Here is a 23301-nt window from a genome sequence, read left to right as displayed (position 1 = left end):
AATATTTTTTTCTAGAGAATTTTGAACGGTTTAATCTTTCTAGCCGTTGAAATAACTTGCTTCCAGTCTTCAGGCACATATATGTTTTTGAAGAACCGTTTCTGCTTTTATTCTAAACCAAAATCCTGAACGCATGACATGTATGAACGTCAGCTCAAAAAAAAATCAATCGTCAGTTTTATAAATACCATATTCAGTAGAACTGGAAACAATAAACTGAAACTGAAAAAAGCCATCTTGATATTCCTATATTGCCCTCCAAATTGATCAGAATACATTATAAGATGTTTGTATTTTACTTTGAGACCTCTGGATGCTATAGTTTCATCCCACAAAAACATGTAGACTTCATCATTTTTCATATTAAGAACACCTAAGCAGTATGTCCAGAGTTGACGCTTGTAAAAAAATAATCCTGTGCTAATAACAGGGGCTGGAAGTGTTTTCATAAGATCTAAGCTAATTACACATACATCTTCATTATTTTTATACATTTCTATATCTTTTTTTAAGCCTTCTCTTGCAGCATTTTCCTTGAACGAATGTAAGTTTCTTTCTTGTTCAAATCTTGTTTTTTCATCATTATCGGCCGCTTTAATTTTAATATTAAATGCATCACACCAAATTACAGAATTGCTAGTGTGCAAAAATGGCGTAACCAAGTTTTTGCGTTTTTGTCACAAGATGTCACTGCTATGGAAAGAGATATTTAGTGGCGCCATCTCTTAGTTACATGATAAACTAGGATTAGGCCATGTTTGCATCGAAATATTGACATTACTGAATATACTAAACTTCAATATAGGTATTGCTGCACATATTTTTTCAGACGTGTTCAATTTCACAGTACTAAATGATAATTAAACCGGAATACTTATCAAAATGTAGACACTCGCTAAAAAACCGGACTTTAATTTTAGTTCCTGGCTTTAGTAACTTGCTTTAGCTACTTGATACGTGTAAACTCGGCTTTAGGTTAAATAAAACTGATACAGAGTAGCAGTTATACTGCTAAATATTTAAAGGAGTTTCTTCACCAAATTACTTATCCTCATTCTACTGAAAAGATTGTAATTATATGGGAGAAATAATAAAAAGTATGTTTTTTCGTACAATAATTTCCATTTTTTTATTATTTATTAGTTATGGTGGAATTGAAGTGAATTTTTTCGTCAATATCCAAATTTTGGTTCTAATATAAAATAGAATTATAATAATAAAATAAATAATCACACAATATAACAGATACGATTAATACAATTAATAATAACAATTGATTTTTAGTAAGAAATCTGTTTTTCCAAATCGGTTAATTAACAACAATTTTTTTTTCAGTGTATCTGTATCTGAAGAAAGAACGGAATACAGTTAGGAGGATTCGAAGGTAGGGTCATTTAAATGTGCATCGTCCTGACATACAAATTGGTGAAAGTAGACAACGATTCAATATTTTCAAATAAATAACCAACAAATTTTCGTAGATGTGAGTCAACACGAAGAAGTACCAAGCCTGACTTATAGATGGCTGTAGTTGCTTGAAAAATACAACTAGATTCAACTATCCTCCACACTAATATAACCGCTAAAGATTTCAGTAAACCAAAAAAAACATAAAACGCATCTTATATATACAATTTGTTTTTATTTCGTACATGAAACGTACAGTTAAATGATGTAATTGTATATATTAAAACGAAGGTTTCTTCAAATAACGCTGTCCGATTCTTCTTAAGGCTACGACCTGAATAGTAAATACTTCATTAAAAACAAAGCCTTTGTTTATGTTTTTATGTTAACTGTTTATTTTTATTGTAATAGCAATTATACTCACGATTATTATTTTAAAAACTCCAGTGGAAATAGTGACTAGCAATTATGAAAAAAAAATATTGGCATTGGTAATCGATAAACAAATTCTTCCATTGAATTTATGTGTCTGTATTCAAGATACCATATTTATTTTCCAAATAATTTCGTTACCCACCATTAGAATAATATTAATGTCAAAATCTGATTGCAAAAAATGAAAATTCGAGAACAAGACATTTCTAAAAGCGACCAATGAACTAACCAGAAAAATGTGACGATTTAAATTAAACAAACCCCAATCCTGTTCAAAATTTAAAAGAGTAAAATCATAAATACCGTGAAGCTGTAGCAATAGAAAATACGAGGGCTGCTACTCAAGTTTTGAGATATGTGAATATGTCATATCTAAGGCCCCTTTCACACCAAACGAATCCGAATCAAGTTGAATCTGATTCGTCATCTCCACCCTTTCACACCAGCTGAATCACTGCGTCATAAAAACTTTTAAAATTAATAGCTCCACGTCCATCTCGTATGGTTGTTGATTCAAGACTGACCGGACGAGGAATCAGGTTGAATCAAGTGCGACCTCGAATCAAACCTGATTGAATCAGATTCAACTTGATTCGGAGTGATTCTGATTGATTCGGATTCGTTTGGTGTGAAAAGGCCCTAACGTAACCATCATGAAGTTTGACATTTTTAATGGTGAGCGTGTTGTAATACGAATGCTATTTGAGTTGAAACTTGAAACATTCCTCTTGGTCTAAAAATGGATATAAATCGATGTTCTGGGTCAACTGATATTGCCAGATCGTCATGTGACATACTGTGAGATAGAGGCATTAGTTTCACTCGCATACATTGAAGATTTGGCTGTCAAAAAGATTTGTCAATCGACTGTAAGGGTCTATCAAGACGGGCCAAATCCAACTGAAGTTGTTCGCGCACTTCGTTAGTACTTCCAAGCAAATGGTCGACTGTTTTGTCGGATATTCCGTCACCGTTCCAATAGAGCAACGTAGAATGATCAATTCTGAAATGTACACCAAGATTTGTTGCAGAAGACGAGTGCTTTCAAAGCAAATCTACCTTTCGACAGCTAGCGCATTGTAGCAATCCAAAATCTGCTTTGATATGGTGGATATATCTACGATAATAAGCCTAGGTGCCTAACAGAAGCATGTCCTTTACTTCCTTTTTGCTTATATATTTTTTAGATGTATTCATGTAGTAGATGTCATCATCTGAAAGCAAGGTGTCGTGTTTTAGTTCTCATTTCTTCCTGCTGGAAAGTTTGAACTTGAATTTACTGTCAAGTAGGTTGGATTTTGTCGAAGAAAATCTTGAATCCTTCGATTTATGACACTTTGATAGTTTAATCCTGCATTGAACCATGGCTGCACTAAGTAGGTTAGCAGTAAAATCAATCTATCATAATTGAAATAATGTCTTCAGTTTATTGGTAATATAAAAACTATCAATAGTCATTTTATATTGTTTAAAATATGGAACGTTAAAAGTTTCAATTTCGCAAATAAAAGTTGAATAATACTTGAAAGCGATTGAGTAATTGTTACATACAGACAATCCGGTTTTTATGATCACACCAATTTCAGAAACATTACTAAAACAACTATACATGTTTTATGTAGAAAATCAGTCGTCATTTTTTTTTTTCTCGTAAATATTAATTTCGTTGCTTTCGAATATCAGCTGTGACATTTGTATCGTGATATACGAAAATGATTCCAGAAGAAAAGATAAAAACGTAATCTCCTTTTAGTTACCCAACTATGTTCAGTAAATTTTTATTATAAGAATGGCCAATAACTGCCGACATCAACCCAACAACTTCGACCACCGAGCCATTTTTTTAAGTCTGGTGGCTAAATCTGGTTAATAGGATGCGTGAGATAGCAATACTAACTTTAATCCGTTAATTTTCTTTGCTCAAACGTTGCAATAATACTCGCCGTTGATAGTGTTATCATTTTCAAGAAATTCAATTAAAATTATCTCACGCGCGTTCCAAAAAACCGACTCCATGACCTTGTCCGCAGGTGGAACGTTCTTCGGATACCGGTTCTCCTTTCTCAGTCCATTGTTTTGATAGTTTTTTTGCTTCGGGTGTGAATTAATAAGCCTAAGTTATGGAACGGCACAAAAATTTGGCTTTATATATGAAACATTACGAAACAATCAATGGAAGCAGCTTCACGACGCTGTTTTTGTTCATCACCTCATTTGGTCAACCACAGCGATGCTGATCTTTGCAGGTATCCGATATTTTACTGTTGATAACGAGTTTCAGTCTCTCCAGAGTAGAATCTGATGATGATGACCAATTTTTCCATGTTTACAAATTGACTGATTACGTTCACTATTGAAACAAATACTAAATAACGTGGCGTCTTCAATCTTGAAACATTTTCTTTACAAATTGTGTACTTTCTAATACAATGATATTCTTCAAGCAACTACCGTCATCTCTAGGTCAGACCAGTTACTTCTGGAACCATTTTCCTAATACTGTGAATGGTATCAGAAAGAAATTAGTATTAGTATTCCATTATTTCTGATCCTTTACTATTTAATTTGCTTTATTGTTTTCCTTCTCTTCCTCCTTCCTGTGCTACTTGTAGCCTGCGTCTTCCTTTCCCTCTTTTCTTATGTTTTTTTTTTGCATCTGGCACTTTTCTTATAAGTCTTCAAGTTGAAACATCTTTCAACTATTTTGTTTGGTATCGGTTCCTGTTTGAACTTTTCTACAATTACTTCATTTCGTATCCTGTCTGTCCAATCTGATACGAGAAGATATGAACTAAAAGGAAATAATAATCACTATTCTACTTACTTGTATTAGAGCTTCTGGTTGTAAAGGTGACTGAAATCTTTCAGCCGCCTCGCTGAGAATATCTAATTCTTGCTCCAGCTGTTTACAAGAAGCGTTAGCTGTGACGTATGCTGAAGCTAATAAGAATCCTCCCAAGATAACAGAACAAAGGACTATAGTAACTGCAACAATTTTGGTAATCTGGACGGATGTGCTACGCGGTTTCATGTAAGCCTGCAATGAAAACGAAGAATTATTAACTAAGGTTTAGGTACAAAGGTTTATAGTGGAAATAAAGAAAAAGTTTCCTGCGCTTTCAGTATCGGCGTGCAATTTTTCTCAAGTAAAACGATGTGACAAACTTTATTTTCCCTTAACTATTCTCGTTTTGTTAATTGAAGACGCTGTATTGTTATTGGAAACGAAAGCTTACAGCTGCCGTGGCAGCAAGGAAAATATTTGATATTGAAGAGGAATAGCTCAGTGTTGGTTTAATCGTTTCAATGGTGGAGTGGGTAGACTGTTCCCACAACCCCTCGTAAAGTCAGATTCCTTCGAACTGAAGTTTTGAGTGTAGGTTAGAGGCGGAATCACACCAGCGCAGCGGGCACAGTCAGATCAGGTTACGGTCAGATCAACGTCCAGTCAATTCAAACAGCGCGGGCAGATTGCAAGTAGTCTGTGCTTATGAATCAGTGCGAACAAAATGGTAGCGGTCGGGCAGGGTTGGGCACAGTCCTGATTGCCGGGAAGCCGGGACCCGCGGGTAGCCCGTACCGTGCCCGTCAGAGAGAACATTTTCATTGAAATCCCGAGGCAGCGATCTTGACTTGAATATCTCTGACCGTGACCTGATCTAACTGTGCCCGTTGGTGTGAATCCGCCTCAAGTGTACTTCGAAATCATTTCAGGTGGTCGAGGTTCCAATGCTGAGGTATATAGTGGACAGATTTTATCGAATAAATATCCAAGTTTAGTTAACTAAAAGCGGGTGCTCTTACAACTTGTTGGTATTGAGCTTCTACTACATTCAACATTTAGTCCTGACCTTGCACCGTCAGGTTTACATTTATTGAGATACATGGCGGAATTCTCGGGTATTATCAGTGATGTAGAATGTACTAATATAGACATGGACAAAGTTGATTCAACGAGTCTTCTATTTTTTCGTTCCTAAGATCTATTTAATAAATATATTTTGCCAAACATGCTTTGATCTGATCTACTTATGATTTTCTTCGATTTTTGCACTACCAAAGTCCTCTAGTAACGATTTTTAAATAATTTCTGCAGCTAAATTGCTTAACAAGACATCTGGTTGTGCTTCATTTTGCTCCTAAAGTCGTTTTTTTATAATTTTTTCCTACTTATAATAAGATAGATGTTTTTCAAATCATTCGTTTTCATGTATTTTCTTTCTGAAAGAGTTTGACAGATTAAGCATTGTTGTCAGATCTTTCCTTTTTCCGGAAAAATAATGAAGTTTGTTATTTCAAATGTATCGCCCTAGATATTTTGTGTTTTTATAAATACTTATGAAATACTGATTATTCGTTTCCGAGATTATTGAGGCGTTTTATACATAAAACTCACTCCGCACACATAAATTTTGAGCCTCTGGTCGTCTATCCAACGAGCTATAACTCGAAGCTGAGCATCGGATACTTTTTGTACGTTTAATGCAAAAAAGCCTCTTGGATTTGTAAAAATTCCTTTTCTTTTCCACCTGGTATAAGAATTAAAGTGCAATCGATTGCACCTACTCGATTAATCCCGAATTTGTTTCAAAACAAGAACATTTATTATACTAAATGTCAATTATGAAACTCGTGCATGAATTTAATGGAAAACTTGAATTTGAAGCTTTTTTTAAATAAGAAACCGGCTGTAAAAGTTGTTTTTCGTATAACAAGACGGTGACTCAAAAAAACCCTCACCAAAGGTTCATTTCGTCCACACCATTATACAGGGTGTCCCACGACGAGTTAAAACTGTTTATGGTAAAATAAAATTTATCGTTATCGGATACGATATTTTTAACTAAAAGATTTTCAAAGATTGCCGACACCCTGTGTATTAATACATTTTTGAAATCTAGGTGAAATTTTAGTATACTATTGTCTAAAAATTTTTTTCAAAAAATGCATACTTTTTGAGTTATCAAAAATTTGACCGTTGCAGACCCTTATAAATTATTTTTTTACGAGAATACCCTTGAAGATATGAAAATGGTTTCTATTCGATTGCTTTAAGCAAAGTCAGACGTATTTGAAACTATTTTGAAAAATTCTTCCTTCTATACAGGGTGTGTATAAAAAGTGTACAAAGTTTAACTTCATAAATATCAAATTTCTTTATTTTTTTAAATAGAACCACCCGGTTCTTTCTATTTTCTATAAAATAAGGCTAATTTATGTATTATTTCCTAAACCTTACCCCTATTCAGATATTAAATGTTCTCTGTAAATTTTTAGATATACAGGTTCGGTCTAAATTTTATTTTGACCCGTTAATATTTACATTTAATATCTGGATAACGGTCGGGTATACATGAATTTGCCTTATTTTCCACCCCTGAATGCATTAAAATAGAAAAAACCGGGTAGTTCTATTTAAAAGAATGAAGAAATTTGATATTTATGAAGTTAAACTTTGAACACTTTTTATACACTCCCTGTATAAAAAGAAAAATTTTTCAATATAGAATCAAATACGTCAGACTTTGCTAAAAGCAACCGAACAGAAAACATTTTCATATCTTTAAGGATATCCTCGTAAAAAAATAATTTATAAGGGTCTGCAACGGTCAAATTTTTTAGTAAAAAATTAATAACTCAAAAAGTATGCATTTTTTGAAACAATTTTTTAGACAAAAGTATACTGAAATTTTACGTAGATTTCAAAAATATATTAATATACAGGTTGTTCAAAAACAGAAACGTAGTAATTTTCATGATTTTACTATAAGTATTTTGCTACATACAGATAGTTTTAACTAGTCGTGAGACACCTTGTATATTATAGTTTGGCGAGCCAAATTTTTAGATTCTTTCCTTAACGAAATCCATTTACCTTGAAAAGTGTTTAAAAATTATTAGCATACAATTATGCAACGTAAACAATATTTGCTAAGCTTCTTCAAAATGTTTCGTACCTGGTACGACTATAGTTCGTACAGCTACTTCTATATAAATATGAATTCAAGCGAGTTTATAGTAATGATATGGTCAAGGTTATTTGATCTATTGTATAATATGCTATTAAATCAATTCCTGAAGCAGGTTCGGACTATTTATTTAATTGCATCAGGAAAAGAACTTAAAGAAATTTGTATAACGTACTTCCAAGACTGAATTTAAAGTTAAATTATTCTGATTCGAATAACTGGTGCTTGATATTAAAAAAAAACTGAATAGAATACTAAAATATCATTAAAATTATCACATGTTCTTAATCCATATCTCAATATCTTTTTTGAAACATCTACGGATCTGTAAATATTTTAATCTTTAATTTAGAGGTCATCAGAACGTGTAGCAGATGTATTAAATGCAGAATTAAATCTAATTATAACCTTGATGTCAATAAGATTTGTTCTTGATTCCATTGCAGTATTTGAACAAAAAACGTTACCATCAAGGTAAGAATTAATAAAGTAACAAATAGATTTTCTTACATCAAATATATAAAAGATTTATGTTGAGTTCGAGAACTATATCTTCTTTTTTATAATGACATTTGGCCTGTTTCTTTGTTGCAATAAAGTTATTAATTAAAAATTTGATTCAAAATCTAGGACAAACATCACAACATTTGAAAAATAGATTAAAAAGTTATGGATATTAAAAAGGAACATATTTTTTTCAATACTGTTTTTTAAAACCAACTTTATCGATTTTTCTTGAGGTAAAGAAGTTCATCATCTAACCAAGGTAGAAAAATATAATTCCCTGTTTGATTGGTCAATCTATTTAACTAAATATGAGACTAATCGATACAAATACAAGAGGAAAATAGTTTTAATTGCTAATTTAATGGTCATATCCACGCCTCCATTAAAAAATTGGAATCAATTTAATTATCCAAACAGTTTTGACCGCGTCATGTTAAATGGGAGTGACTGGTTAACCGTCTAAAATCAGGCCGACGTTATAAATTCATAATATCATATTTTACACCGAAACTTAAGGCCGCTTGACATGATGCAATACACCGTGCAACGCAATTCAAAACGCAATATTTTTTTATCAAAAGCATACGCAAATGATTGTTTCATGCAAGATCTTGACATTGTCGGTTTTGTGACATTTTTGTTGAGTGCAAGCTGCGATCTAGTTACGTTTGGCTCAACAGAACAAGACTTAGCTTCGTTATTTTCAATGTTGAACTAGGTACAAAATATTAGATAAAATTTGAGGTTAGAAATTTGTTTACAGAGACTTGCATGCAATTTTTTGCACGTTGTATTGCATTATGTCAAGCGGCCTTCATAATTTTTTGCCACAAAGTAAAAATTCTTGCATGTGACTTAAAAAACAATAAACTGATACTAAACATAGACTAAAATTATTATTATTAAGTCTAGATGTTTGGAAACTTCCATTATCATTATCTGAACTTGAAGAAAATGGTTGGTGATCTGTGGGTCTGTTTTGTACCATTTTTACTGACGTTTTTGTTGTCTTGCTAGATATTTCTAATGTTCGGAGACCTAAAAGCCGCATGGTACTAAATCTGGTGATAAGGGCAAATGGACTGAAAAGGAAGAACCGCCTCCAAAGAAATCAAAAGCCGTTCCATCTTCAGACAAGGTTATGGCGTCGGTTTTTTGGGTTATTCGTGGGCTAATTTTCTTTAACTATCTTAAAAAAAGGAAAAACTATCAAAGGGAGTCATTATGCGAACTTATTTCAACGTTTGAGCGAAGAAATCAAGCAAAAACGGCCGCGTTTGGTTTGTTTCATCAAGAAAATGAACCAGCTCACAAATCCGTGCTTGCAATGTCCAAAATTGATGAATTAAAGTTGGAATTGCTATCTCATGTACACTATTCGATTATTTTCTGTTCCAAGACTTGAAAAATAGCTCAGTGATCAAAGATTTCCCAACAACAAAGAAGCAATTTATTCTTTGAAGAACGGAAAAGCCCTTGACGATGATATAAATCATATCTGAAGGGTGAACAAGGGGTACAGGCATCATTGCATTGGAGAATGGTACTTAAAATGGAATACTCAAAAAAAGAGGGATAAATCGGATTGTAATAACTATTGAGGAATAAATTTGATAATAAAAAAAAAACCTAGAAGCAAATTCACAAAGTGGATTCAGAAGTATACAAGACGGCATTTCCATTCTGAAAGAAATAATAAACTCTGACTGCGAAAGGAAACATGTATTTTTCATTTATCGATATGGAAAAGTCGTTCGATAGGGTTCCAAGACATGGTATACAATGTTCTAGTCAATCGATTTATAACTAAGAGGGAAGTGTCAATAAAAACAAAAATGTCCCATACTAACATATGGCTGCGGTTCATGGGTGCTAAATCAGCAACGTAAGAGTAAAATACAAGCTACAGGGATTGACAAGAAAGAAAAGAAGGCAATTGAGCTGGTGAGGATATTTATAGAAAATTTACAATTCAAGATAAGTAATAAAAGTTTGGTGAGCCAAAAGACAACATAAAAGAAACATTGGATGACATAATAAGAAATGTTTTGACGTTGACAGTTGACACGGAACGAAACAAAGAAGGTTTCTATGAATAAGAACAAATGGACGTTAATTGTATATAATTGAGTTATTGATTATTGTAAAAGTAAATTTCTATAGTCCTACAACCTAAAGGGTAAAAAAGAATTTGATACAAACAGTAATAATTCACACATTCACACTTCGAATTGGTTGTCCGCCCACAGTTTTCTCCCAGAAAAAACCGTTAAAATGTTAGGTCGGTTACTTGTCAGATAATCCTCGTATATGATTTAAAAAAAATGTGTATTCATCTTAAAAAATATTCGCAATCAAGTTGTTTCGAGCGTGTCTAATTTTGTAATCGAAAAAATTGTAAAAATAAATCAAATTATGGTTCTCTAAGAGGTCATTAACCCCGTTTTTTCAATATTGATGTTATCATCTGGTAAATACTGCTTGATATTATTTCAGTACTTTTTTTTTCTAATTATCAGAATCTATCTGAACATATACAATAGCAACAACACGTTCTTCAATTAAAAACATTTATTTGTTTTTTCCTGTATAAAAAATAATCGTAGCTCTAGTATAAATCCGGTATATAGCTTACATAATAACCGCAAACCTCGATTTACGGTAATTATCGATTCTAATTATTTATTATCTCCTGACCTCCTTCAATATAATTACCGAAGACCATAAATATTATTAAAAAAAGGCTACAATTCAACAAAAACGAAATATTTTCCTTAAAAATGAAAAAACAGGAAATTTTATCATCAGCGAATGATTATTTACAGTCCTCGTGATGCAGGGGTCCACCAATACAATATTAAATAAAAATTGGGGTCAATACAAAGGGAAAGCGAGTTTATTTCATACTATGTAGAGTTGGGATTGACGTCTCACATCGAACTTGGTAAATCCACGTCTTTTCAATTAACACTAACAATTAAGTTGCAGAAGAAACTAGTCTGCACGATTTTAATTGTACCAAATGAAATTAAAAATGTTATTGAAACACTGTAAATCACGAACAGCACGAACTATAAACGTTACTTCCTAAGAGATGATAGACAGAAACTATTAGAAATTTCTCACTACTGATAAATAGTCATACGTCCGTTTTCCAACAGTCTGAAGAATCCGCGGAAATTTTGAACTGGAAAGTTGAATAATAATTAGAAAGCTTTTGCTTGATTTGGGATTTGAACCACTGTAAACAATTTTATAAATTCTCGAAATTATATGCGTCATAGATGACATTGACAGAATATTAATAAGTTCACAGAACACAAAAATCAGAAATAAGTCACGGACTTGATTCAAACCGCACTTGAGCAAAAAACAAATTCCAATTCGTCCGGGATTTCCCTGTGCGAACGAAGCTACTATAATCAATTATTCCAGTAGAAATTCTACAATATGGACGCACTTGGTAATTGGTAAATAATAGAATAGACTCTAGCTAATCCAGTGAACTTTATCCCGCGTTAACACGTTGAGCCCCAACCAAAATTAATAAACTTTTTCCTGGGCTCTGGGCTCGAAGTGAATTTTCCCGTAAAAACTTTTCCCAGGGCCAAGAGCGTGAGGTGTCGATGTTTTCTACAAAGCATGCTTATGAGATAGTTGGAGTGGTTGTAAAGCTTCGAACCATGGTCGATCATAACAAAGACAAATTCTCATATTCTTTATAAAAGAATAACAAAAAAGAAAATATAGTAATTACTGATTTTTTAAGTGTTGATGTTGGAGATTAACGTCAAATCCAAAAAACCCATTGGCTCGTGAAGAAAGAAGATCTAAGTCGAAAGGTGTGAAGAGATGGTGTAGGGTACAGTGAAAAAAAATTATTGTAAAATTCAAAGTAAAAAAAGTGATTACTTATTGTAGTGTTTGTTTTGGGAAACCACAACAGCAATTTTTCAATGTTATATTTATATTGTAATAGGTTTTTCGTCATGGTTTTCATACCCTTAAAAACAAAATCAACTAAAATAGGTACAGGTAATGTGAAAATTAGAAAATGTAATCAAATATTACGTCGAAGAAAATAAAAAAAATATAAAATCTAGGGTAATATTCCAAGGACTCAGGACGGTCCAAACTAACTGTCCCTTCGGCTGTGAAGGAAATTTGGAATAAAAAATGTCTTGCGGTACATAGAACCACTCTGGGTTGTGGGGAAAGTTCAGTTGGGGGCCTATGGACCGCACCAGGGCTCAACATGTTAAAAGCAATAAATATTTTTGTTTTTATGATAGGATAATGAAAATAGATCGCATTTTTCAGTAAAGCCCCTTCTTTTTATTATCAGGTGCCAGAACAAATAACGCAGAAAGTCTTCTACCACATATAATTGACCAACGAAAAACATGCATTATCTAGATTCAGATCACAAACTTTCAAAATTGGCTTTGTGATTTGATCATGATCATGGCGAATGCAAGATGGATCGTCGCGTTCAATCGTGTTCAATCTACTTACCACCAAACGCGTTCCGTTGTATAGTTCTGCTTGGTTTATGTTTAGAGCATGATTAGCATCTTTAGTCGCAAATCTCACTGTTTTTTTGAGTGTTTGCATGAAAATTGTGTGTTTGGCTACGGCGCAATGGATGTAATGATAATTCTACTTTCTCACTAAGGTAGGACAATTCAAGCGCTTCTTCAGAAAACTCCAATGCGCCGTAATCTTCGTGAATAACGTCCATTGACCCAATGCCAACGCAGTACAAAGATGCAATCGTATAGAAACGTTCGATTCGAATCAGTGCTTTATAAATTTCTTCATGTGCGTGGAAAATTATCTAGTTGTTGATCTCTAAGATATGCCAGACAATTTTGCATTGCCAACCTAGCCGTTTCGCTTTTCATTTGCAATTTTTCGAATTCTAGTTGTATTACGTCTTGGTCGCGCAATTGTTAATAATAATATCGGTACAAAAAGCTAATAGAAAGTCGAAACAAACAAATTAACCGGTCAACTTCGAAGCTAATTATCAAATTCTTAATCATACTTAACCATAGATAACATTACATTTAGCTATCAGTTGCGTTTTGTGATTCCATCTTGCTGGTTCGGATATTTGCTTCAAACTTTAGTTCCACTGGGAATATTCCTATCCAGCCTGCCTAAAATTGGTTCTTCGATGCCAGATATAGAATTCCAACACCATTAAAACTACTGGTACCGATAGAATATCACCAAATGGATTCTAACTAACAAGTCCTTTATAGAAAACTATTTTCCTTATCATATAAAAAGGTCTTTTTCCAGCAAATTGGAAACTAGCTCAGCTTAACCAATATTTTAACCTTAAAAATTAACCATATCGCCATAGACACATTTTAGAAGAGTTTGTTGTCAATATTTTCTGTACATACTTTCCTTGGCAATATTCTGGAAAGGGGTAGGAGCTATAGGTTTGAGTTTAACGCTAGAAAGAAAGAAAGTTTACGAATTTGGTCCTGTCTGAACATAAAAAATCACTATAACCGTAAATTTACATGTAAAGGATTGAGGTTGGGAAAAAAATCAAAAAGCTGCTTTTAATCGTTTACAAAATCCAGATTAGTCCTTCCTTGGAATATTGCTTGCATATCTGGATCTCGGCTTGTAAAAATCTCTGAAGGTTCTCGATATAGTATGGATTAATTCGCGTTAACGGCTGACCTGCATCTTCTTTATGGAAACTACCACGGTAGATGTTTTGGGCTACCCAACATAATCCCAGTATTTGCAAGATTCACTCGACAGGTGGCGTGGCTTATGAGACGTTTGTAGGCATCAATTTATGGGGACTTCCTTCTTTGGAGACACTACAGTTTTTTTAGTATTATGTTTTGAAGTCTCAAAAAACAGGAAATCCTTTGTATGTTGATAAAGTTTTAGAAATCTACGCTTCCCTCAAGTATTATGTTTATAAATTTTTCAAAATATCTGTTTACCAATATATTTCGTATTGAATACCATAGAACAAAGATAATCGAGTTCAAAGTTACGACACCGTTTGGTAGTAACGCAAAAAGAAACGAGGTCGTCGAACTCGCGATTTTAATCTAGGATATAGTGTCTTTTTTGCTGAAATAGTTTAGAAATTGAAGCCGCAACTAATACTAATTTTTTATTATGAAATTATACACGAAATAATTAATATATATTGATAAGAGTAGTTGCATTATGTAACGATAGTTAATTTAACTGACACAGATGAAGTTTGCTTCAAGTGACTATATACAGTACAGAGAAATAATTTTTCATACCGCATCCAAGGACCTTTTCCGATTTATTAAAGTGAGTTATAGTTGTTTGTGTATATAGAATATTAAATGCTGAAAATAATGATAATATGATGAAATAAAACGCTGGGAAATGTACCAAATTGCGAGTAGAGAATCTTGCTCTAACGCTTGATGAAAATTACACTGGAATGGTCAAAAAAAGTAGCATGGAAAGTTTAAACTTCACGATATTTGTGATAAATTCACAATCCTTTTAAAACTAATTTCCAGATAGCTTAAATCTAATGGTAAGAACAACACAGAAGTAGCTGTTTTATTGTTGGTAAGTAGAGATTACTTGCAATAAATATCCACGTTTTGTTTTGTCCCATAGCTCCACAAGACACACAACAAGACTTTCCGCTCGAATCGATTTCTTTTTGAAACAGATTTCCGTAATTGTCTTTTGCCTAACCAATGATTTTCCATCCATTTTTCATCGCAAGTAACAACGCGTTTTTCAACAAGATCTCATTTACGATTTTAAATGTTGTTTAAGTGTTGGTACTAGGTTTGTTCCCTACTGCTTCCCTTGTAGACTCAATATCCCAAGCATGTGGACGATTTTCCTTGCTGCTACTACTGCTTCAAACTTTTGTTCCCAATAATGTCTTAACAATACATAAATATCATATTTATTACTCTTCGACATTACTTATGACATTGGTAACGTTTATAAAAAATATTGAACCGAAAGCTTGGTACAAATACATAGCAACGAACTAAAGAACAAACCAGCTTGGTTTGACCTCGACGAACCGACGAACTTTACCAAACAATTGCTCTCGGCAGAGATTTAAAAACGCGTTACTAGCAGCAGGGTGCAATTATTTTGATTATTCGTTGACTACAAAGAAAAATATGACGAATTTCACGAAGACGACATGATTATTTATTGAAGAACATAGATCAAAATATTAGTAACGAAATAACGTACTTAGTACTTAGTATAGTACAGTGCCCTCTAAAACTTTTTAGCTTTTCTTCAACTTTTACAAGTTTTAACATTCCCACTTAACCCATTCAATTCGGCAGCCATTTTCACAGATTATCACTGAGTACGGGGTTATTTGAGATAAACCTTTGGCTCTGACAGGAAGGTTTCTTGATACAAATTAAGTATTTGATCTAACATTAATTTGAATTAAAAATATGATTAAAAAAATCCCAAGATCCTATTTCCGATAATTAAGCGGGTGCGTCTCGGCACGCTCTCCGTCAGTGGTAGAGGAATCACCTGTGTAGCGGGTAGCCTAACTTCGTGACTAACCTTGTAACTATTTCGTTGTTGGTTTATGGCTTTTCTTTTCTATCTTTTCCTATAAATTATGGTTTACTATTCTCATTTCTAATTTACTATGTTTCTTCATCATCTGACATATCTGTCAGGTACGTATCAAACTGAATATCCCCATCAGGTGGACGATTCAACAGACGCTGAGCTGTTCGTTCATTAACTGTATCTTCTCCTTCAATTTTACATATTCTCGATGCATGAAACTTTTGTTTGCAATCCACTAATTTCATATTTAACTCACTCCAAACTATGTATTATAAAAAGCAAAGTGAATAAACAAAGAAAAAATTATTCAAAGAAACTACTTCACAGAATTAGAAACTAGTCTTGAAAACAACGTTTAAATTTAAGCCTAGGATTTTTCACATAAGAAAACCGACATTACTTATGAAATACCCTCTGTATAAATTAATGACGGTAGTTATTTTGATTAAGTAGGTCTTCTATGTCATCGGCATAATTAAAAACAAATTATGCTTCGAGGTAATTGGTGCTTTTAATCAAACGTTTACACGAAGTTAATTCCAAATCATGTCACTAGGGCATATTTAATAAATAAATTGTTAATTGGATTATTGCTTCTTGCAAGGTTTTCCATCTTTTAAAACTACTTGCGCGATCACAGCGCGGTTATTTAAGGCTTAAACTTCAAATTAGAAAAGGTTTGACGCGCGTACTTTATGGGGTCTCCAAATGATTTTTCCGGCACTTTCTATCGCTTCTTGCGAGGTTTTCCGGTTTACAAAACGTCTTGATTTCGGGTCTTTTCTGATTAAAAATTAGTTTTTTCAAAGACACTTTCCATCGCTTCTTGCGAGCAGGGCCGGATTAAGCTAGTGGCTTGGGGGGGCTATAGCCCCGGGCTCCAGGACCAAGAGGGCCCCATCATTTGGAAATCATTCTGTATTTTTTGATGTGTTGATACCACAAATATAACGTATTGATATTATTTTGTGAATTTTTCCGGGTTTTCGAATTCCTTAAGGGGGCCCCGTCATTATTTAAGCCCCGGGCCTTATAAATCTTAATCCGGCCCTGCTTGCGAGGTTTTCCGGCTTTTAAAACTTCTTGCGCTATCACAGCGCTCTTATTTGAGGTTCAAACTTCAATTTAGAAAATGTATGACGCGCGTACTTTAGGGGGTCTCCAAATGATTTTTCCGGCACTTTCTATCGCTTCTTGCAAGGTTTTCCGGCTTTTAAAACTTCTTGCGCGATCACAGCGCTGTTATTTAAGGCTCAAACTTCAAATTACAAAAGGTCGGACGCGCGTACTTTATGGGGTTTTCAAATGATTTTTCCGGCACTTTCTATCGCTTCTTTTGGGTCTTTTCTGATTAAAAATTAGTTTTTCCTGTCTGTTATTAATTTAAATACAGTTTTTGGTGGAGTGTACTTAATGCATAAATCATTAAAAAAAAACACCAATTGTCGTGTTGAATGAGTATTTGAAAGAAGTTTTGGTAATTATCTAAAAATCATCCCCCACCCTCTATCAACTTGGGGTTGTGGGGAGTAATAAAGAAAAGTGTACTGAAGACACAAAAAAAAATATTCCAGCCGTCGGTCACCCCATACAGAGGGTTAAAGAATAAAAATTTGACATTTGAATTTTATTTGAAAATATATAAAAAAAATATAATTAAATAATGAAAATAATATGTGAAAAATATATTAAATTAATTCAGTGGAATTATGAACAATTATAATTGTCAATTGACGTAACCGTAAGTAATTATTATTTTATCATAGAAATTGAAAATCCAATAACTTCTTTTTATGGTAAAATAAGGTAAAAAAAAGGATCAAGGGTGTGGAGGGGAAAGATGTTGTATAAATAGTGTTCTTGAGTAGAACCTAACCTAACCTAACTTAAAAACAATGACCGACGGCTAATTCTACCTAATTACTTCCCTCTAGTACCCCCCCACAACCCCAAGTCGATATGGGGTGGGGTTTTATTTTATTATCATGTTCTTTTTACAAATAAAGGCTATTTAATTATGTTTATTCGATTGAAATAAAGGTTATTTCTAATTAATTGGATGATGATAAAATTCTAATTTACGTATAAAAAATTACAGCTGGTATTTTCATTGGTTCTCTTGCTAATATATGGCCTAACACCAACAGGAAGATAATGATTTTATTTAACAAATAAATAAGGTAGAAAAATTAATTTCGATGTATTCATTATGATACAGCGTAGGTGATATCTTCTATATAATTTAAGTATTTTATATTATTCCATATTCATCATTTAAACTATTTATTTATGAGTAACGCCTTGAAACTTTTTTTTATTTTCAATCTTCTGGCCCCCCTACGAATTCAAAATTTAATATACGGCCCTCTACAAAAAAAATTGAGTTTGACACCTATGGTATAACCAGTGTTGCCAGAGCTAATACAATTGTACAATTTTAGTACATTTTAGTGTATTTTATACGCTAGTACATTTTTCCTTTTTTTTAATACATTTTCCCTGTGTTCGTTTTGTCCCAATTTCTCCCACTGGGGAATAAATATTATTATTATTATTATTTATAATTATTATTATTACTTTATATAAACAGTCTATAACATTTTTGGAAAAAAAAATTAATTTAAATTTATGTTTTTACATCTTTCTATAATTTTATTAAATTTGTTTGAAGTTGGTACAATCTAGTACATTTTCTAGTTCAATTTTTACATTCAGCTTTTAAATTGTGGCAACACTGGATATAACCCATACAGGGAATTATCTTTACTGTATAAACCAAAAAAATTACCACAAAGAAAGTTTAGTTTAATGTTAATTTTAATATTGTTTGCATTAACCAAGCTTGATACTTTTATGGTTTGTAACAGAGTTATACAACACTCAGTGTATTGAAATTTCAATACATAAACTAATTAACATGTCCTTTAATCCTCTTAGCAAAGGGTAATACCGCTTTGTACAAAGAAATCTGTTTATTGCATTCGACGTCACGTTCCCTATTTAAAAGAATAATGGCGTTTGTATAGGATACAAAATATTAATTATTCAAACAATAACAATGACTTCATAGTGTGAAAGCATTCACGATGAATCTATATATGTGTGTATGGGTGGTAGATGGTTTTTTAGAACCGAGATGTCAACGAACCCAACTTTCTATTTTACAATGATTCTTATTTCTGCATGAAATACAAATCATTTTGATAATCAACAGCGATGAATGAATGTGATGATATAAAATATCCGTTTACATCATGTTTTGGTTAATAGTTAAATATATTTCCGTTTTTTAATGCCTCTGGACTGTATTATTATTTCATTGAATCAAAACTGGAATTTATACGAGGGCAATGTAACGAAAGAGTCAGCTGCCATTAGAAGTGACACTTTTAATGTTAGAGGTTGGGAATTTTTTCCGCAATGGCATTTGTTAAGCAATGGAATGATCAAAATAGCCTTCGGCCAGCGCCAGTTTGAGAAATTCCTCAACAATAGAGGACATTTCCCAATTTATACCAACTGGATTGGTAGTGCGTTTGTTATTCGTGTATTTCAACACACATCATTCAATAAGTCGTGTGACTAACCAAGAAAAATATCTGCATCCCTAAATACTGAAACCATAACCTCCACAGCTGTCTGTTGTGCCTTCGGACGCTTTGGACGTAGTTCAACGGCTGCAGTCCACTCAGATGATGATTGTTTTAATTCCGGAGCGAAGTTATGGATACATTTTCATCCAGTGTCACATATCGACGCAAAAAATCCGATTTATTACGTGTAAACACTGGTCTGAATCATCTGTGAGTTAACGCGACACCTACTTTCAAATGTTCATGCATAATTGCAAACACACTGCTTTCTAATATCTTTACGACCTCAGCTATCTCGCGCAATTCCAATTTACGATTAGATTTAACCAATTTGTGAACTTTTTTTATATTTTATGGAGTAACCACCTTAATTGGACTACCAGAACGTTCACCATGATCGGTGTCTGTACTACCAAGTTTAAATTCGGCAAACCAATAACCTAACAAATAGTAGCAAAGACAATTGCTGAGCTTATACAGTTTTTTTCGTCAAGAAGCAATGATAAATTAACACACGAAATTGTTTTGAATCCATTGTTTCGAAAATAACAAAAGTAGCTTCACTTTTTGTGTTGATACTTCATAAACGTCATATGGATTTGACAATGGTAGCGCCATCTGTGGGTCAGTCACACGACTGATATGACAGAATGGCGCAGTGCTATGTAGTGCCGAAAATAGTCAACATATTTCCCAATAAAACAGAAAGTACGACTGAAGTTTTTGTGTTTTTGTTTTTGTGTTGTATGACTAATGATTTATTTGTTATGATTGATCATGTCTGAGAATTTTTGATTTTTCTACCTCCAAATATTCACTAACATCAACGCCATTTTTAACTAGGGCGCTTGACTTAGTCATCGGAAATTTGCTCGACAGAATTGATGAACTTGTTATTTTTGATTTGAAGTAATAAAATAAATAATAAAATGATTAAATATGAGTAAAAGTGGACGGTCGGATTTTTCTTCATTTTCACAAATTTGGGTTCAAGTGTCTACCATTTTCTCAAAAGAAAATTTCCTCCAGGAAAACAGCAGAAAATGATAAAAAATGGATTACAAATACTGGGGAATGAAATCCACACCATGAATGTATTTAGCCGCTGAGACCCGGGGGTTTTAATAAAAATTTATGAATGTGTATCGCGAATAAATGACATAACGTTATTCAAAACCATTCTAAATCAAGTAGTGCAAAGAAAAGAATCGAGCTTCACCTTTCCCAGCTCGTATCATGGCTTATAGGAAGAACCTAATCCTAATTCTGTTTTCTATGGGTCTAGAAGCACCCACTTTTACAATCAAACCTAATCTATAATAATGGACCTTACCATTTGCTCAATAGTGAACTAGAAAGTCCCAATATCGGATCACCGACTCATTCTCTTCTAATTGTCCAAAGAAACGCATCACGTGGAGCTGATCACGTAACGCCAGGTTAACTAATTGGGAGCTTTTTAGAAAGGAGCTTCCTGGTCGCTTTGTGAATATGTCAGCAATCCTTAACCTTGCTTCCGGACATGGAGATTGCTCAAAATCCCTAGTGGAATCCTTTTACGAAGAAACACCGAAAAGTAACACGTGGGTTGTTGTATTGAACTAAGCTATCGAAACTAGCTGCTTACCAGGAGTATGTGCGACGACGCCCAAAGGCAGTATAAAAAAATCTTAAGGATTCCAACAGTTTGAAATGTAAGAGGTTTTGTGATGGTAATACAAAGTTATTTCCGGCGGCATCAACATGCAAGGAGATCTAAGTACTTATGTTCAAATATTAATGTTCAATTATTAATGTTCAAATATTAATGTTCAAATATTAATGTGCAAATATTAATGTTCAAATATTAATGTTCAAATATTAATGTTCAAATATTAATGTTCAAATATTAATGTTCAAATATTAATGTTCAAATATCAATGTGCAAATATTAATGTTCAAATATTAATGTGCAAATATTAATGTACAAATATTAATGTTCAAATATCAATGTGCAAATATTAATGTTCAAATATCAATGTTCAAATATTGACTCAACTCGGCAAACTGAGAAGAATTATTTAAAATAACGGAAATAAGGAGGTGTTTTCAAGTAAAATGTGACACACTGTATATGTTTGTATGCTCAAGAAGAGGTCGTCGTAGTGAAAGTTGCAAGTATCGGTTTTAAGTAGAAACTATGAAAATCGTGAAAACCAAACCTTACAATGATCCGATTGGTGTTAATTTGATTATGGAAATAGAAATCGTTATTGTTTTAAGCTCTAATTAGTGTCCAAATAATTAACTTTCATTATAAGCGGGATATAAAATCAAAAAGTTCGCGTGATTTAACTATATTAGATGAATTTTGTATACATTAGTATAATATTATTACTAATATTTATTTTTATGAACATTACATTTGTAATGACAAAGTTTTTGCAACTAATTATTACAATGTAATATTACAATTTACAATTTCCTTTTTGAACTTTGTCATCATCAACATCTATTAATCAAAACATTCTTTAAGGCCAATTGTTCTGAAATTTCATTTTTTGGAAAGAAATTTCATGTAAAAGAATCAATGAAGTAGTTTCAACAATTTTGATAATTGCTTTGGCTTTGAATTTTGTTGTTTTTTACTGTCTCGCTTTTTGTTTTATTAATAATTTATTGGAAACAACGGGTACACAGCCTCACGCCTTCTGACGGCCCAGTTTATCGTTAAAGAAGTTTCGTCAATTTTGAGAATTGCTTTGGTTTTTAATTTTCTTGTTTTTTACTGTTTTTTATGAACCACTTTTAATGAAAAGATTTATCAAACAACCTCTGTCTTCAGTGAAAAAGTTTCAACAATTTGATAATTGTCTCGCTTTTTGTTTTATTAATAATCTATTGGGAACAACGGGTACACAGCCTCACGTCTTCTGACGTCCCAGGTTATCGTTAAAGAAGTTTCATCAATTTTGAGAATTGCTTTGGTTTTTAATTTTCTTGTTTTTTGTTGTTTTTTATGAGCCACTTTTAATGAAAAGATTTATCAAACGACCTCTGTCTTCAGTGAAAAAGTTTCGACAATTTGATAATTGTTTCGCTTTTTGTTTTATTAATAATCTATTGGGAACAACAGGTACACAGCCTCACGCCTTCTGATGGCCCAGGTTATCGTTAAAGAAGTTTCGTCAATTTTGAGAATTACTTTGGTTTTTAATTTTCTTGTTTTTTACTGTTTTTTATGAACCACTTTTAATGAAAAGATTTATCAAACAACCTCTGTCTTCAGTGAAAAAGTTTCAACAATTTGATAATTGTCTCGCTTTTTGTTTTATTAATAATCTATTGGGAACAACGGGTACACAGCCTCACGTCTTCTGACGTCCCAGGTTATCGTTAAAGAAGTTTCGTCAATTTTGAGAATTGCTTTGGTTTTTAATTTTCTTGTTTTTTGTTGTTTTTTATGAGCCACTTTTAATGAAAAGATTTATCAAACGACCTCTGTCTTCAGTGAAAAAGTTTCAACAATTTGATAATTGTCTCGCTATTTGTTTTATTAATAATCTATTGGAAACAACGGGTACACAGCCTCACGCCTTCTGACGGCCCAGGTTATCGTTGAAGAAGTTTCGTCAATTTTGAGAATTGCTTTGGTTTTTAATTTTCTTGTTTTCTGCTGTTTTTTATGAGCCACTTTTAATGAAAAGATTTATCAAACGACCTCTGTCTTCAGTGAAAAAGTTTCAACAATTTGATAATTGTCTCGCTTTTTGTTTTATTAATAATCTATTGGAAACAACGGGTACACAGCCTCACGC

General features: G+C 32.9%; 1 protein-coding gene across 1 annotated transcript in view; it reads right to left on the bottom strand.

Moving 5' to 3' along the window:
* LOC130444526 (putative mediator of RNA polymerase II transcription subunit 12) overlaps positions 1–23301 on the bottom strand; it is a 52848-nt gene that overhangs the window by 8177 nt on the left and 21370 nt on the right. The window contains exon 2 of the mRNA XM_056779710.1: positions 4667–4879. Coding sequence (XP_056635688.1) covers positions 4667–4879 — 213 coding nt within the window. The remainder of the gene's footprint in view (positions 1–4666; positions 4880–23301) is intronic.

Source organism: Diorhabda sublineata, chromosome 5 (genome assembly GCF_026230105.1).
Source record: "Diorhabda sublineata isolate icDioSubl1.1 chromosome 5, icDioSubl1.1, whole genome shotgun sequence".
NCBI lineage: Eukaryota > Metazoa > Arthropoda > Insecta > Coleoptera > Chrysomelidae > Diorhabda > Diorhabda sublineata.
Note: the sequence above shows the minus strand (reverse complement) of the source record. Positions and strands in the feature narration are given on the sequence as shown.